Source organism: Carcharhinus amblyrhynchos, chromosome 7 (genome assembly GCF_965287045.1).
Source record: "Carcharhinus amblyrhynchos chromosome 7, sCarAmb.v2.hapA, whole genome shotgun sequence".
Lineage (NCBI taxonomy): Eukaryota > Metazoa > Chordata > Chondrichthyes > Carcharhiniformes > Carcharhinidae > Carcharhinus > Carcharhinus amblyrhynchos.
Window position 1 is genome coordinate 89,699,296 of NC_137330.1, and position 16,437 is coordinate 89,715,732.

Sequence of the window (16,437 nt, forward strand, 5' to 3'; positions counted from 1 at the left end):
CTCCCCCACCCACGCCCTCAAAGGTACATTTGATCTGCCTCCTCCTCCCTTCCCAACCTCTCACCAGAGAATGATCTGCACTCCTCTCTCCCCACAACAGAGAATGATCTGACCCGCCTCCCCCAACCAGATAACAATCGGGCCTCCCTACTCCCTCCCCATTCCCTCACCAGAGAACGATCAGGCCCTCCCTCCCTCCCCCCCCACCACCAATCTGGATTCATTAAGAACATAAGAAATAGGAGCAGGAGTAGGCCAACTAGCCCTTCAAGCCTGCCCCGCCATTCAATAAGATCATGGCTGATCTGTCGTGGCTCAGTTCCACATTCCCGCCCTCTCCCCATAACCCTTAATCCCCTCGCTTATCAAAAACCCATCAACCCGCGTCTTAAAAATATTTAGCGAGGCAGCCTCCACCACTTCAACGGGTAGAGAATTCCAGAGATTCACCACCCTTTGAGTGAAGAAGTTCCTCCTCAACTCTGTTCTAAACCGCCCCCCTTTATCTTGAGGCTGTGCCCCCTAGTCCTACTATCCTTTCTGAGCGGGAAGAGTCTCTCCACCTCTATCCTATCCATCCCATTCATCATCTTATACGTCTCAATGAGATCTCCCCTCATTCTTCTAAACTCTAACGAGTACAAGCCTAATCTATTCAGCCTCTCCTCATAGCTCAACCCCCTCACCTCCGGTATCAGCCTAGTAAACCTCCTCTGCACTCCCTCCGAGGCTAAAATATCCTTGCGTAAATACGGCGCCCAAAACTGCACACAGTACTCCAGCTGCGGCCTCACCAATGCCCTATACAGCTGCAGCAAGACCTCCCTACTTTTATATTCAATTCCCCTCGCGATGAAGGCCAGCATCCCATTCGCCTTCCTGACCACCTGCTGCACCTGCAAGCTGGGTTTTTGCGACTCATGCACAAGGACCCCAAGGTCCCTCTGCACCGTCGCCTGCTGCAGTTTTTCTCCACGTAAGTAATAATCCTTCCTACCATTATTCCTACCAAAGTGGACCACCTCACACTTGCCAACATTAAATTCCATTTGCCATTTCCTGGCCCATTCGCCCAGCCTATCTAGATCCTTCTGTAGACTCTCCCCACCCTCCGCACAATTTGCCGTTCCACCAATTTTGGTGTCATCAGCAAATTTCAACACCCTACGCTCGGTTCCCTCCTCCAGATCATCTATATAAATGGTAAATAGCTGAGGCCCCAGCACCGACCCCTGGGGCACTCCACTAGTCACCATCCGCCAATCCGAATAGCACCCATTGACCCCCACTCTCTGCCTCCTATTTGACAACCAGTCCTCTATCCACGCTAACACCCTACCGCCAACTCCATGCCCCCTGACCTTCTGCAATAACCTCTTGTGAGGTACCTTGTCAAACGCCTTCTGAAAATCCAGAAAGACCACATCCACCGGCTCTCCTCTATCCACCGCCCTAGACACATCCTCATAGAACTCCAGTAAATTTGTCAGACACGACTTCCCTTTAAGGAAACTGTGCTGCATCTGCTCTATCAAGCAGTTCCCCTCAAGATGCCTCGCTATTTCCTCCTTGATGACGGATTCTAACATTTTACCTACAACAGACGTTAAACTAACAGGCCTATAATTCCCCGCCTTTTGCCTGGCACCCTTCTTAAACAACGGCGTAACATTAGCCGTTTTCCAATCTTCCGGCACTTCCCCGGAATCCAGCGATGTCTGGAAAATAACCACCAAAGCATCCACTATCACCTCCGCCATTTCTTTCAGGACCCTCGGATGCATTCCATCCGGTCCTGGGGACTTGTCCACAATCAGCCCCTCTAGTCTGTCGAGCACCACCTCTCTAGTAACAGTAATTCAATTTAATTCAATTTAAATGCATGTAAATGTATTTAAATCGCCGTTGCGCCGATTTCAGGCGTGAATCGGATCACAGCCATTCCCGGGGTCTGTGCGGTCACAGACTCAGACTGCGTTAATGGTCTCACACCTGACTTTACCACATTTTCGCGCCCACAATGGTAAAATCGGGCCCTTAGTATCAGGGGGACTTGTAGGGTAAATGTGTGGGCCATGGGGATTGGACCTGGGTGGGACTGTTGGCAGTGCAGGCTCGATGGGCCAAATGGCCTCCTTCTGCACTGTAGGGATTCTATGATAATCAAAAATAATTGCTTATACAGTTCTTTCTTGTTTAAAGCAAACACAACTAAAAAGATGAATCAAGTATTACTTATAAAATGTCCTCTCATCTTCAAATTCTTAGGGTTCTGTACTCCTTTATAAGGTGACTGTCCAGGCCTGAATTGTAGAACATTACAGCGCAGTACAGGCCCTTCGGCCCTCAATGTTGCGCCGACCAGTGGAACCAATCTAATGACCCTCTAACCTAAACTATTCCAATGTTATCTATATGCCTATCCACTGACCATTTGAATGCCCTTAAAGTTGGCAAGTCTACAACTGCTGCAGGCAGGGCATTCCACGCCCTTACTACCCTCTGAGTAAAGAACCGACCTCTGACATCCATCCTATAATTACCACCCCTTAATTTAAAGCTATGTCCCCTTGTGTTAGCCATCACCATCCGAGGTAAAAGGCTCTCACTGTCCACCCTATCCAATCCTTTGATCATCTTGTATGCCTCAATTAGGTCACCTCGTAATCTTCTTCTCTCCAATGAAAATAACCTCAAGTCCCTCAGCCTTTCCTCGTAAGACCTTCCCACCATACCAGGCAACATCCTGGAAACCTCCTCTGCATCCTTTCCAATGCCTCCACATCCTTCTTATAATGCGGCGACCAGAACTGTACGCAATACTCCAAGTGCGGCCTCACCAGAGTTTTGAACAGTTGTAACATGACCTCCCGGCTTCGAAATTCAATCCTTCTACCACTAAAAGCTAACACACTGTACGCCTTCTTAACAACCTTATCAACCTGGGTCTCAAACATTGGTATAAATATCCAGCCGCACTGGTATACATACATGGTAATTATCACAGCACAAAATATAATTGAAATGTCTTGTTTGCAGCCTAACAACATCCAATACAGAGCCGTGGCAAATAGAATTTGCACTGATTCTCTGGATCTTAAAGCCTTTTTCTATCTGTCCTGAGAATAGATTAACTTGATATAACAGAATGGCACACATGACTGTTAGATTTTAACTCATGCGATCATTAAAAATCTATATTCAGAACTATACCTATATCCTGAAACCTCTAATGACCCTGCTTTGTAAATTAAGGAAACAGATAGTTCCAGCAACAGGGAACAGAGCTTCTTTCATAACTGCTCAGAGGCATGTCACAGATCTGTTTTGGGTACCATACTAGAAGAACGTCTGGTATCCAAGCAACGCAGCGAAGTGCAGAATGAATTCAGATTTTTTTTAAGACAGCTTTGTTGGCCTCTACTGTTTCAAGTGGGGGTCTGACGTTCAATGGTGAGTAGAGCCGATGAAAAAACTGAGTTTCAAGAACTTTTTCACAACCGTGAGCAGAATAAGAACTTGTACCTTTAATGAGAAGGAATTTCTTCAACGAGAGAGTGGTGAATCTATGGAACTCTTTGCCACAGAAGGCTGCGGAGGCCAGGTCATTGAATGTACTTAAGACAGAGACAGATAGGTTCTTGATTGGTAAAGGGATCAAAGGTTACAGGGAAAAGGCAGGAGAATGGGTTTGAGAAATGTATCAGTCATGATTGGATGGTGGAATAGACTTGATGGGCTGAATGGCCTAACCCTGCTCCTATATCTTTTGGCCTTCATCCTTTTGGCTAATAAATTTAGTGATGTTAGTTTTCTTCTCATTTTGTTTGGAACTCTAAAGTAGCTTTCTGTCTCACAACGTTCAACTCTACGGTAAGCATCATCTGGTGTGGTTCAAAGTCTCACTCTGCTGCAGAGGAAGATCATGGCTGAGAGGGAGTAGGAATCACAAAAATCACAGAGTCCCAATAGTGCAGAAGAAGGCCATTCAGCCAATCGAGTCTGGACTGACCACAATCCTACCCAGGCTCTATCCCTGTAACCCCCATACATTTACCCTTGCAAATCCTCCTGACACTAAGGGGTAATTTAGCATGACCAATCCACCTAACTCACGCATTTTTGGACTGCGGGAGAAAACCGGAGCACCAGGAGGAAACCAACACAGACACGGGGAGAACATGCAAACTCCACTCAGACAGTGACCTGAGGCTGGAATTGAACCCCGGTCCCTGGCACTGAGAGGCAGCAGTGCTAACCACTGTATCACCATGCCGCCCTCTGTTTTCTCTGGGTCCTCTTCTTAGAAAGATGAGCTTTCTGTTTCTGCTCATCTCTTCCAATGTCCTTCCAAACAGTTAAGCTCCAGAGATTAAGGCCATCAGTGACTGTCTCCCAGTTACTGGTGTCAATGTCCACCACCTTCATATCTCCCTTGTGGGTTCCTGGTAGCAGAGGAATGGAAGTGGAGAGATCACCATCCAGTGGCCAGTTCACCATGTAGAAGATCTTTGAGCATATGCTGTCGTCCATCCAATGGGATGGAGCCAGTTTTATAATAATTAACATATTATTTTCATTTACTAGCCTGGAGAGCGGAGACCAAAATTCCGATATCTGTATAGTGGGCTGACACCCAGGAGAGCAGTTGCCTCCAAATACAGCAGAATGGTAATGCTAACACCTTGTCTAGTTGGATATCCTGGCACAGGGACTGTGATTATGAGCCAGGCCAGTGACTGGTTGCATCAATGGGGTATTTGTTATCGAGACAATCCAGAGCAGGACCTGCTAAATGAAAAATCACTGGCAGAAAGCTGTTTCCCCCTGTGCCACCAGAAGGAAAAGAAACATCTAACTTCATAAAGAAGGTTTCTGCTTTCACAGACAAGCCAAATCTGGTTTGTTGCAGCATCAGTTTAACTTCCTTTAATGCTGTTTTCTCTCATTTTGCAACAGTCAGATTGATTTCCTAAGGCGCACAAAGCGGCCAACTGATATTGTCCTGTGTCTGCAAAATGTATAAATGTATTATAAATTAACAATGTCAGGGGTCATATCCTTTCCTCCAAACATCACTGTCTCAGACAGTGTATCGCACCTGACGTTATTTCCACATTGTATGGTGGATATTTGATGAAAACCTCCTGAGTAAAACGTTTAAATGTGTATCATATATTTTTCCTACTTCCTAAATTTGTCGTGCAATATTGGAGTTCTTCTGAGAAGCATACAATGTTGGGAGAGCAAATATCTCATTAGCTTAAATTTAACCTCAAATGTAATAAATTTAAGCTTCCCCCCTGCAATACAAAGAGTCAACACAGCCATCAACTACGTACTAATTTTGGCATTGGATATACCTTACATAACCAGGAGGCTAAAGCTCTGCTGCCCAGTGACCTAGCTCCTACAAAAATTCCATTCACCCATCACCCCTGTGCACACTGACATACACTGGCTCCCTGGCATGTTTCAGCTCTGCCATCCTTCCATCTACAGCAACCAATTCATTTCAATGGGGGGTGTCTTCATTTGGTGCACATTTGCTGAGGGCTGAAGAAGTCAATCCTTGCAATATAGATTTTACCACAAATGCCACACATGAAGCTGCCAGGTGTCTTTGTGAGTTGTTGTTTTCAGAGTTGGTGCCAGGATGCTGTAGCTTCTGGTTATCAAGGTGATGCACACCAGGCCACTGGAGGTGTCACCATTTTTCTCTGGCATCAGCCAATGCTTCCCAGATGCAATGATTGATGTTTGGCATTCATGTCATCCTTGCAAGCATCTCTGAAGCGGGACTTTGTGCAAAGTACTGCTTGTCTAGCTCCAGGTGCATCACCATATAGAAAATCCTTGGGTGTGCGACCATCTTCCATCTTGCAGATGCGCTGAGCTAATGAATCCCCCTCTGGGTGATGTGCTAAAAAATGTGGCAGTGCTGATTTCAGACGACTGCCGTATTATACACATAATACACTGCAGACAGCAAAAATGAAAATACTGAGCTTCTTTTGTTGATAGATGTAAGTAATCAAAGTTTCACAACTTTACAGCAAGATGCTGAGAACACCGGCCTCATAAACCATCAATTTCATTCTGAGTGTCAGCTGAGAATCACTACAGTGCAAAAGGAAACTGTTCGACCCATCGAGCCTGCACTGACAACGATCCCATGCAGGCTCTATCCCTGTAATCCCATGTACTTAACCTGCTAATCCCCTTGACACTATGAGGCCATCCAGCATGGCCAATCAACCTAACCCACACATCTCATAGAACTATAGAACTCCAACCGTGCAGGAGGCCATTCGGCCCATTGAGTCTGTACTGATCACAATCCCACCCAGGCCCTATTCCCGCAACCCCTCATATTTACCCTGCTAATTCCTCTGATGTGGAGATGCCAGCATTGGACTGGGATAAACACAGTAAGAAGTCTCACAACACCAGCTTAAAGTCCAACAAGTTTATTTGATAGCAAACTCACAAGCTTTCAGAAATGGTGTTCCTTCATCAGGTGAGTGGAGAGTTAGCTGGCCAGAGCTCAGTCTCAGTCTGTGACTTCAGTCTGAGAGTTCTCCACTCACCTGATGAAGGAAGTATTCTGAAAGCTTGTGGGATTACTATCAAATAAACTTGTTGGACTTTAACCTGGTGTTGAGAGACTTCTTACCGTGTTAATTCCTCTGACACCAGGATTAATTTAGCATGGCCAATCAACCCAACCCACACATATTTGGATCATGGGAGGAAAGCAAAACAGACGGAGGAAACTCACGCAGAACGTTCAAACTCGACAGTCACACGAGGCTGGCTCACTGGTGCTGCAAGGCAGCAGTGCTAACCACTGTGCCACAGTGGCACCTTGACAGACCTTTATATGTCTTTCTGTGACTCAGTGTCATATTTTGTTTTCTAGTACTCCTGTGAAGTGCCTTGGAGCATTTTATTGCATTAATAGAAATTAGAACAACAATTTAAATTTATCAGCCAAGGTGCTCCATCTTTCAGTTTAATCTTTCCTAGATGTTGACAAGCAAGTACTGCCCACAAAGACCCTGTCAGGCGATGTGAAGGTGAATTTAGTAATGTAATCCCATGGTTTGGGCTTATGCAGCAGAGGTTTCAGAGTTAAAGCATGACTGGCCACTAGTTTGCCGAATTGTCTTGTTCCTTGCAATCCACAAAGTATGTTTTCCTGCCTTATATCTAAGTAATTAATCTCTTGATCAATTACCTAGATGAATCGTAACAAGGATCCTCATGCTATACGCACCAGCTACGAGACCGTACATGCATCATTGCATAGTTCCCTTCTCTTAAAGTACATATGAGCAGATACTCTTAGCACAGACTGAGACTTAGCTCTGGACCAGATTGGTTTTATAAGACAGGTGAAGGAACAGAAAAAACGTACTTTTCCCTACTCTCGATACATCATGTAGTAAAGACATTGCTTACTTTCTTTCCTACTTCAGACTTTAAACAGAAGTTTACATGCTCTAGCTTCAACCTAACCAAGCTCCAGTTTGGCCAACATTTTAAAAATGTACAATTCCTAGGTTGCTGGGTGTAAGAACAAAATACTGACTTACAGACTGCTGTGTTGTGCAATAAGAAAACTCTGGTCACTGAACTCTCATCAAAAAGGGTTATAGCTAATCATTGACCCTGTCCTGTTCTCAAAGGTCTCTGACATCGCTATTAATCAAAGCCACTGCCCCAGGTTAATATCTGATCTTTGTTCTGTGTCATGGTGGCATCCACAGCTACACTGAAACAAAAGACAGCCAAAAGTTCCATCTCACATCATAATTACATTAGATAGAACAGACATTCATCAATATTGCAAGTTTGGCCAACCTATAACTAAGACAAAGATGTCTATGAGAATAAGATAGACAAATAACACTTCACAAGGCCGATGTGATTGTTCCAAGAGAAAGATTTGCATTTTATAGTGCCTTTCATAACTCCTGGACTTCTTTTTAGAGCCGGTGAAGTGCAGTCACTGTTGCATTGTGGGAAATGTGGCAGCCAATTTATGCACAGCATACTCACACAAAATGCAATAGGATAACAAGATTATTATTGACTGAGGGACAAGTATTGACCAGAACACCAGGGAAAGCTCCTCTATTTTCCCTTGAAATACTTTCACAGGATCTTCCACATTCACCTGAGGAAAGAGGCAGGGTCTCGATTTACTGTCTTATCTGGCAGTGCAGCATTCCCTCAGTACTACACTGGTGCGTCAACCTTGATTTTCATGCTGACATTCTGGAGGGGGACTTGATCCCATAATCTTCAGATTAAGAGACAAAAATGATATTTTATAATTTTGGAACTTTAATACGATACAAGCAAAGGTTATCTGTGTTTTCATTGCCTCCAATTAACCTGTTCCTGTTATCCAGTGCATCCTCCTGGACAGATTTGGTTTTGATTATGATGGTCCCAGCTCATGGTCTAGGTACAAAAATGAAGAGCGCTATTTTGATAAGAACATAAGAACAGAAGTAGGAGTAGGCCATCCAGCCCTTCGAGCCTGCCCCGCCATTCAATAAGATCATGACTGATCTGAAGTGGATCAGTTCCACTTTCCCGCTTTCTCCCCATAACCCTTAATTCCCTTGCCTACCAAAAACCTATCTACCCGTGACTTAAATATATTTAGCAAGGTAGCCTCCACCACTTCAATGGGCAGAGAATTCCAGAGATTCTCCACCCTTTGAGTGAAGAAGTTCCTCTTCAACTCCGTTCTAAACTGCCCCCCCTTTATCTTGAGGCTGTGCCCTCTAGTCTTGCTGTCCTTTCTGAGTGGGAAGAATCTCTCTACCTCTACCCTATCCATCCCCTTCATTATCTTATATGTCTTTATAAGATCCCCCCTCATCCTTCTAAACTCCAACGAGTACAGACCCAGTCTATTTAGTCTCTCTTCATAGTCCAACCTCATCTCCAGAGTCCAACCCCCTCATCATGAGGTATCAGAGAGCAGCAGTGTCCACATCATGAGACACTGCTTTGGGAAAGTCAAGAAAAACTTAAACACCTTGTGGGACTTCCACAACCTCCTGAAGACTGATAAACTGATTGGACTTTGGCAAAGTCCTGCATGGGAGATTAGTTAGGAAGGTTCAGTCACTAGGTATACATGGAAAGTTCTTATGTTCTTATGAAAGATAGTAAATTGGATTAGACATTGGCTCAATGGAAGAAGCCAGAGAGTGGTAGCGGAGGATTGCTTCTCTGAGTGGAGGCCTGTGACTAGTGGTGTGCCACAGGGATCAGTGCTGGATTCACTGCTATAGATGGCAAACAACAATGATTTGGATGATAATGTGGTAAATTGGTTCAGCAAATTTGCTGATGATACAAAGATTGGAGGTGTAGTGGACAGTGAGGAAGGTTTTCAAAGCTTGCAGAGGGATTTGGACCAACTAGAAAAATGGGCTGAAAAATGGTAGATGGAGATTAATGCTGATAAGTGTGAGGTATTGCACTTTGGAAGGACAAACCAAGGTAGAACATACAAGGTAAATGGTAGGACATTGAAGAGTGAAGTAGAACAGAGGGATCTGGGAATACAGATACATAATTCCCTTAAAGTGGCGTTTTGTTGACATTAAGAGGTTACTGTTGTCACACCAATTCCTCTATCTTTTTCTTGTACTCTGTCTCATCATTGTTTGAGATCTGGCCCAGTACCATGGTGTCATCATCAAACTTGAAAATTGAGTTGGAGAGGAATTTGGCCACACAGTCATAGTTGTATAAGTAGTATAGTAGGGGGCTGAGGACACAGCTTTGTTGTTCAGGATGACTGTGGAAGAGGTGTTGTTGCCTATCCTTACTGACTGCAGTCTGTAGGTTAGGAAGTTCAGAATCCAGTCGCAGAGGAAGGACCCGAGCCCCAGGCCATGGAATTTGGAGACAAATTTCATAGGAATAATGATGTTGAAGGCTGAGCTGTAGTCAATAAATCTTTCAGGTAAAACATTAAACTGTTACAACTGTTTTGCCTATTTAGAAAAATGTAAAGATCCTATGATAGTATTTAAGACAAAAAATCCTCATCGGTCTCCTGTTCAACATTTATCACTCAATTGACCAAATCCTTTAAAAAAAATGCAGATTTTCTGATCATTGTGGTTTTGGGATATTGCTCTATGCAAATCAATTGATTTGTTTATGTCCATAACAGAGACGTCACTTCAGAATCATTACTTTGACTGTGAGTTACTTTGGCATAAATGCAAATTTGTTCTCCTTCTTTCCTTAAGGGTGGAGTTACTACTCTCCACAAGACGGCTGTCAGAAAAACCATTAAATACACCTACAGCAGGGTGACAGTCTTTACTTCTGTTTTACTGATTAGGATCTGCTGTTGGGTTTTGTATGTCACATAGCTCATAATAAGTGAGCCTTGGTGGTGATTTAATTCCATACAGTAGTACATAAGAACATAAGAAATAGGAGCAGGAGTAGGCCATCTAGCTCTTCGAGCCTGCCCCGCCATTCAATAAGATCATGGCTGATCTGTCGTGGCTCAGTTCCACATTCCTGCCCTCTCCCCATAACCCTTAATCCCCTCTCTTATCAAAAACCCATCAACCCGCGTCTTAAAAATATTTAGCGAGGTAGCCTCCACCACTTCAACGGGCAGAGAATTCCAGAGATTCACCACCCTTTGAGTGAAGAAGTTCCTCCTCAACTCCGTTTTAAACCGACCCCCCTTTATCTTGAGGCTGTGCCCCCTAGTCCTACTATCCTTTCTGAGCGGGAAGAGTCTCTCCACCTCTATCCTATCCATCCCATTCATCATCTTATACGTCTCAATGAGATCTCCCCTCATTCTTCTAAACTCTAACGAGTACAAGCCTAATTTATTCAGCCTCTCCTCACAGCTCAACCCCCTCAACTCCGGCATCAGCCTAGTAAACCTCCTCTGCACTCCCTCCAAGGCCAAAATATCCTTGCGTAAGTACGGTGCCCAAAACTGCACACAGTACTCCAGCTGCGGCCTCACCAATGCCCTATACAGCTGCAGCAAGACCTCCCTACTTTTATATTCAATCCCCCTCGCGATGAAGGCCAGCATCCCATTCGCCTTCCTGAACTGGCCATACAAAGTTTAGACCATGTGGCAGTGCAATATTGAAATCCCAGATATTCATGCTGCTGAGGGAGTAGACCAACCAAACACACAAATAGCTATGTGTTAGGGCTCAGTTTAAGTACTACTTTATGCGCATGGGAACAATGGGTAATTGAGTTTGCAACATTCAAATTAGAGAAACACATGCAGACACAAAACGATTCAATGTGGTTACCTTAGTGACGGCTATTTTGGCCCCCTTGTTGATGAGCTGCACCACATTCTCTGTCTGGCCTTTGTGTGCAGCTATGAGAAGCCTTTCTGAAAGCTGAGCGACTGCATCCCTCTGGCTCATGAATTAGAAAAGGAGGTGCTCTGGGCAACCAGGGGACAGATTCTGTCAGTAAAATGAAAATGTCGAACTGCAATGCTCGGATGCTGGACTCCAGGAGATTTCTTTTTAGGGTAACAAGGGATCTTTGAATTAGCCGTGTTTTCTTGCCGGTGGTTTCCTAACACGCAGGTACATGGTGTCTTCAGATACTCGGGATTTATCCTGCTCCATGGGTTATATCATCTCTGTGATGCCATTGTTATCAGCCACATGACCTGTGAAAATGAACATGGAACAATCAGTAAAACCACAAAGATGTAGGAGTAGAAGTAGGCCATTCAGCCCATCACCAATCTTAAGAGTGGAAGGTTTACACCAGCTTTACAACAATATGATGGCTGTTTACCAGTTCTATGATGAATACAATGACCAGAACATTTCATTGACTTCCTGGGAAATTTGGGCAATTGGGTTTAAACGACAGATTATTGGATGTTTATAAATGGTCCACCAGTGGAACGACTTGCTTTTGGGTAGGTAGATAGAAACGAATTATGACAATATATCAACATGAAGTAAATGTCCTCCATCAAGAAGAACCTTCTATCCACCACTTTTGAATGGTCTGATCATGTATTAAGCCAATCTTCCTCTTCACCCTACCTGCAACTGCAGCACTATATTCTGCACCCTATCTTTTTCCTTTTCCCCTACATACTTTATGAACAGTATGCTTTGTATAGCAAAAGAAACAATGCTTTTCAGTGTATTGCAATACGTATGATAACAATAAATCAAATCGAACCCATGACTTGCCAATTGTGAAGTGCAAGTTTCCCATAAATGATTAGAGGGATGATCATTCCACAATACTGACAGAAAACCATTTGACTTGTTAGTCACTCGTAATATGCAGTCTCTTGGTGTGTACATGCAATATGAAAAGAATTTAAAATCTCATATCCACATTTAAAGATGGAAATCAGTACCATCCCCTTACTCTTACTGAAAGATGCTGCCCCCAGATTAAACTCATAGGCTTTAATTTCACAAAACTATTGCAAAAATCAGGGATTTTCATACGTAGCATGGCCTGTTTCAATCAACAGGACAACTTTCCTATAATAGTTCGGAAGAAAATTGAGTAACAAGGTGGAGATAAAGAATGGCAGCATGAACTGGTGGGGAAATGGGAGAGAAAAGTGTAGATCACTGAACTGATGTGGAAACCAAATCAAAAGATTGTAAAAAAATTCAGCAATCAGACCCAGAAACAAAGCATTTCAATACATCCCCACATTTCTCTTCAACTTCTCAGCCAGAAATAAGGGAAATTAAGGGAACTCCCTGAAATATTGTCACAATCTTCCAATATACAATGGTACAATGTCAGGGATGGCTAGCTACTGCTTACATTATGGAAAATATGCCATTTCATTTCAGTTCAGCTGAACGCCGTTTTCAGAACTTTGCCATTACTTCAGCAACTCTGCTTGTGTGAACACAAATTTCGTTGTTGGGTCTTTTGAGATTTCCGTATTTTGTATTCGTATCTTATCAGTTCTGTTTGACCATGACAAGACCCATGGCTGAGCAGGTAACAATTGCAAGTGACAAATTAACATTTCAGCACAACTGCAACCTTCAGTTTCCATATCACATGTAAACTCAGTTCAAACATTAGTGACAGTCTTTTTGTTTCTCAAAGTATGCAGCCTGGAACCATGATATCTTTTTCCTGTTTACAGTTGCGACAATTCAGTTGAATTACTCAGACATAATAACCTTCTCTTCCCTTACTAAATGGGAAAGTTCATCTATGGATAGGAAATCTATCCCTTCTATTTTGTTACTGTTAATAACTACTTTGCTTCTCCTGATTGCCCAAGAAGAAATCTGCACGCTCCCCAGCACCTATATTGTGTTGAAATCAAAGCTCTACTTTAACAGATTCTTTCCTAGGGCTTCAACCTACACTGTGGAACTCATATTTTCTTTCAGTTTTCGCTTCTTTCTTCAACCTGGAGCCTTTTGAAATTTATGTTTGGTGTCATTTGATTTAACTTGCAACTTTTCTTACTATTTGCAATCTTTGCACTGTACAAGGAGCCATTGATCCAACCTCCACAGTTTTAAAAAGGAAGTCAAATCAAAAATTATTGTCGCGTTTTGGCAAATATTAAAGATCAGCTACAATACTGATGTTCCAGTAAACTGTCTAGTTGCAGTCACCACAACATTTGAACATGCTTTGTAATTAAAAGGGGATTTGATACAAAATGGCCAGATTTTGTTTTTAAACATTGGACATTGAATTAGACCATGCACTGCATGTTCAAATGTTGAAACGTTGTGGTGACTGCAACTAAACAGTTTACTGGAACATCAGTATTATAACTGATCGTTAATATTCGCCACAATGCAAGAAGTTCAAATCATGATCCATGCTGAGGTTGTTGGTGTCAACAAGGGATGCATAATTAGTCCAAAAGCCACAGAACGAGAAAAACTGGCCAAAAATTCTCACGGTGATAATTGCCCATAAATGCTCAAAACAGCTGAACTACAGAAACAAAGCTAAAGTGTGTCTCATGAAGGTTTGATTCAGGTGTAACATTAGATATTTATCTTAAAAAGACCTCTGGTCGGAGAGTAAGCAATAACATAAAAGAGACCCTTCTAATTATGTTGATTTAATTAGATTGCTTATACCATGTCCAACCACATAGAAGATGTCAAGTCCACTTTTAGTATATCCCCCTTAGAGACAAATACGTACAATTTTAATATAATATGCAGTACCATATATTGTTCATTGACGGAGGAGCATTTGATCGCATTTTCAAAGTTTGAGTCACTTTACTCTTTTTATTCATTTCTAATGACTTATATCTTGCATGCCATGAAACGAAGTAGAACTTGAAACAGTAGCCAATGTAATTGTAAAAAAAGTCCAAAGCAACCAAACCGCAGAAAATGGTTCAGGTATTCCAGGATGAAAATGATTCAAATTATTGACAGATTGTGGTGAGTCAATGAAAGCATTACAAACCACAACCATTACTCACTTTAAGTTACAGGATATAGATCTTAATCATCAGAAATGTTGTCACAAATTGTTATTTGACAACCTTGTGATGGAAGTTTATTAACTTGGAAATGGATCTTTCATTGATAATCTTGAAAGCTAAATGGGATGTCATCCAATATTTTAAACAAGCTAGAGTATCTCCTTTTCCAGTGATGTTATAGAGGTCTATAACATAATGAGGGGCATAGATAAGGTAGATAGACAACATCTTTTCCCAAAAGTAGGGGAGTCTAAAATTAGAGGACATAGGTTTAAGGTGAGAGGGGAAAGATACAAAAGGGTCTAGAGGGGCAATTTTTTCACACAGAGTGCGAGTGTCTGGAATGAGCTGCTAGAGGTAGTAGTAGAGGGGAGTACAATCTTTTCTTTTAAAAAGCATTTAGACAGATACATGGATAAGATAGGTATAGAAGGATATGGGTCAAATGCAGGCAACTGGGACTAGCTTAGTGGTAAAAACTGGGCAGCATGGACAAGTTGAGCCAAAGGGCCCGTTTCCATGCCGCAAACCTCTATGACCATGACTCTATAGTAATTTGGATGTTTTCAATATCGATCAGTTCTGAATTATATTCCAAGACTGCAGACAAAATTACTACAGGAAATGGGAGGAAGAACAGGACAACATTGGAATCATCGTGCCTGGAGGTTATAAAGTCACGAGTGAAGGTTAAAGTGAGGTGAGAGTGACAGCGCTCGACACCAAGGCTGCATTCGACCAAGTGTGGCATTAAGAAGCCCTAGCAAAACTGGAGTCAATGGGTATCGGGGGCAAACTCTCCGCTGGTTGAAGTCATACCTGGTACATAAGAGGATGGTTGTGGTTGTGGGCAGTCAGTCATCTCAGCTCCAGGATATCTCTGTAGGAGTTCCTCAGGCTAGGCCCAACCGTCATCACCTGCTTCATCAATGACCTTCCTTCCGTCATAAGGTCAGAAGTGGGGATGTTCACTGATGATTGCACAATGTTCAGCATCATTTACGACTCCTCAGACACTGAAGCAGTACATGTTCAAGTGCAATATTCAGGCTTGGGCTGACAAGGGGCAAGTAACATTCGCACCACATAACTGCAAGGTAATTACCATCACCAGTAAGAGACACTCTAACCACCACCCCTGAACATTCAATGGTGTTACCACCACTGATTCCCCCACTGTCAACATCCCTGGGGTTACCATTGACCAGAAACTCAACTGGGCTCACTACATAACATAGTGGCTACAAGACCCAGGTCAGGGGCTAGGAATATTGTGGCGAGTAACTCACTTCCTGACTCCCCAAGGCCTAACCATAAAGCACAAGTCAGGAGTGTGATGGAATACTCTTCACTTGCCTGGATGAGTGCAGCTCCAACAACACTCAAGAAGCTTGACAGCATCCAGGACAAAGCAGCCACTTGATTGGCACCACATCTACAAACATTCAATTCCTCCACCACCAATGCTCAGTAGCAGCAGTGTATCCTATCTACAAGATGCACTGCAGCAATTCACCAAAGATCCTTAGACAGCACCTTCCCAACCCATGACTACTTCCATCTCAAAAGGACAAAGGCAGCAGATACATGGGAACACCATCACATGCAAATTCCCCTCCAAGTCATTCACCATTCTGCCTTGGAAATATATCGCCGTTCCTTCACAGTCGCTGGCTCAAAATCCTGGAATTTCCTCCCTAAGGGCATTGTGAATCCTTAAGAATATTGATAGGCAGAGGGATCTGGGTGTACAGGTACACAGGTCACTGAAAGTGGCAATGCAGGTGGAGAAGGTAGTCAAGAAGGAATACAGCATGCTTGCTTTCATCAGCTGGGGCACTGAGTTTAAAAATTGGTAAGTCATGTTGCAGCTTTATAGAACACTGATTAGGCTGCACTTGGAACACTACCAGAAGGATGTGGAGGCT

General features: G+C 43.1%; 1 protein-coding gene across 4 annotated transcripts in view; it reads right to left on the minus strand.

The window, feature by feature from the left end:
- Window positions 1-16,437, minus strand: part of ankrd6b (ankyrin repeat domain 6b) — a 201,692-nt gene that overhangs the window by 62,123 nt on the left and 123,132 nt on the right. For all 4 annotated transcript variants that reach the window (XM_080192773.1, XM_080192770.1, XM_080192771.1 and 1 more), the window contains one exon: window positions 11,340-11,713. In XM_080192773.1, the coding sequence (XP_080048899.1) occupies window positions 11,340-11,459 (120 nt within the window). In that variant the 5' untranslated portion in view covers window positions 11,460-11,713. The remainder of the gene's footprint in view (window positions 1-11,339; window positions 11,714-16,437) is intronic.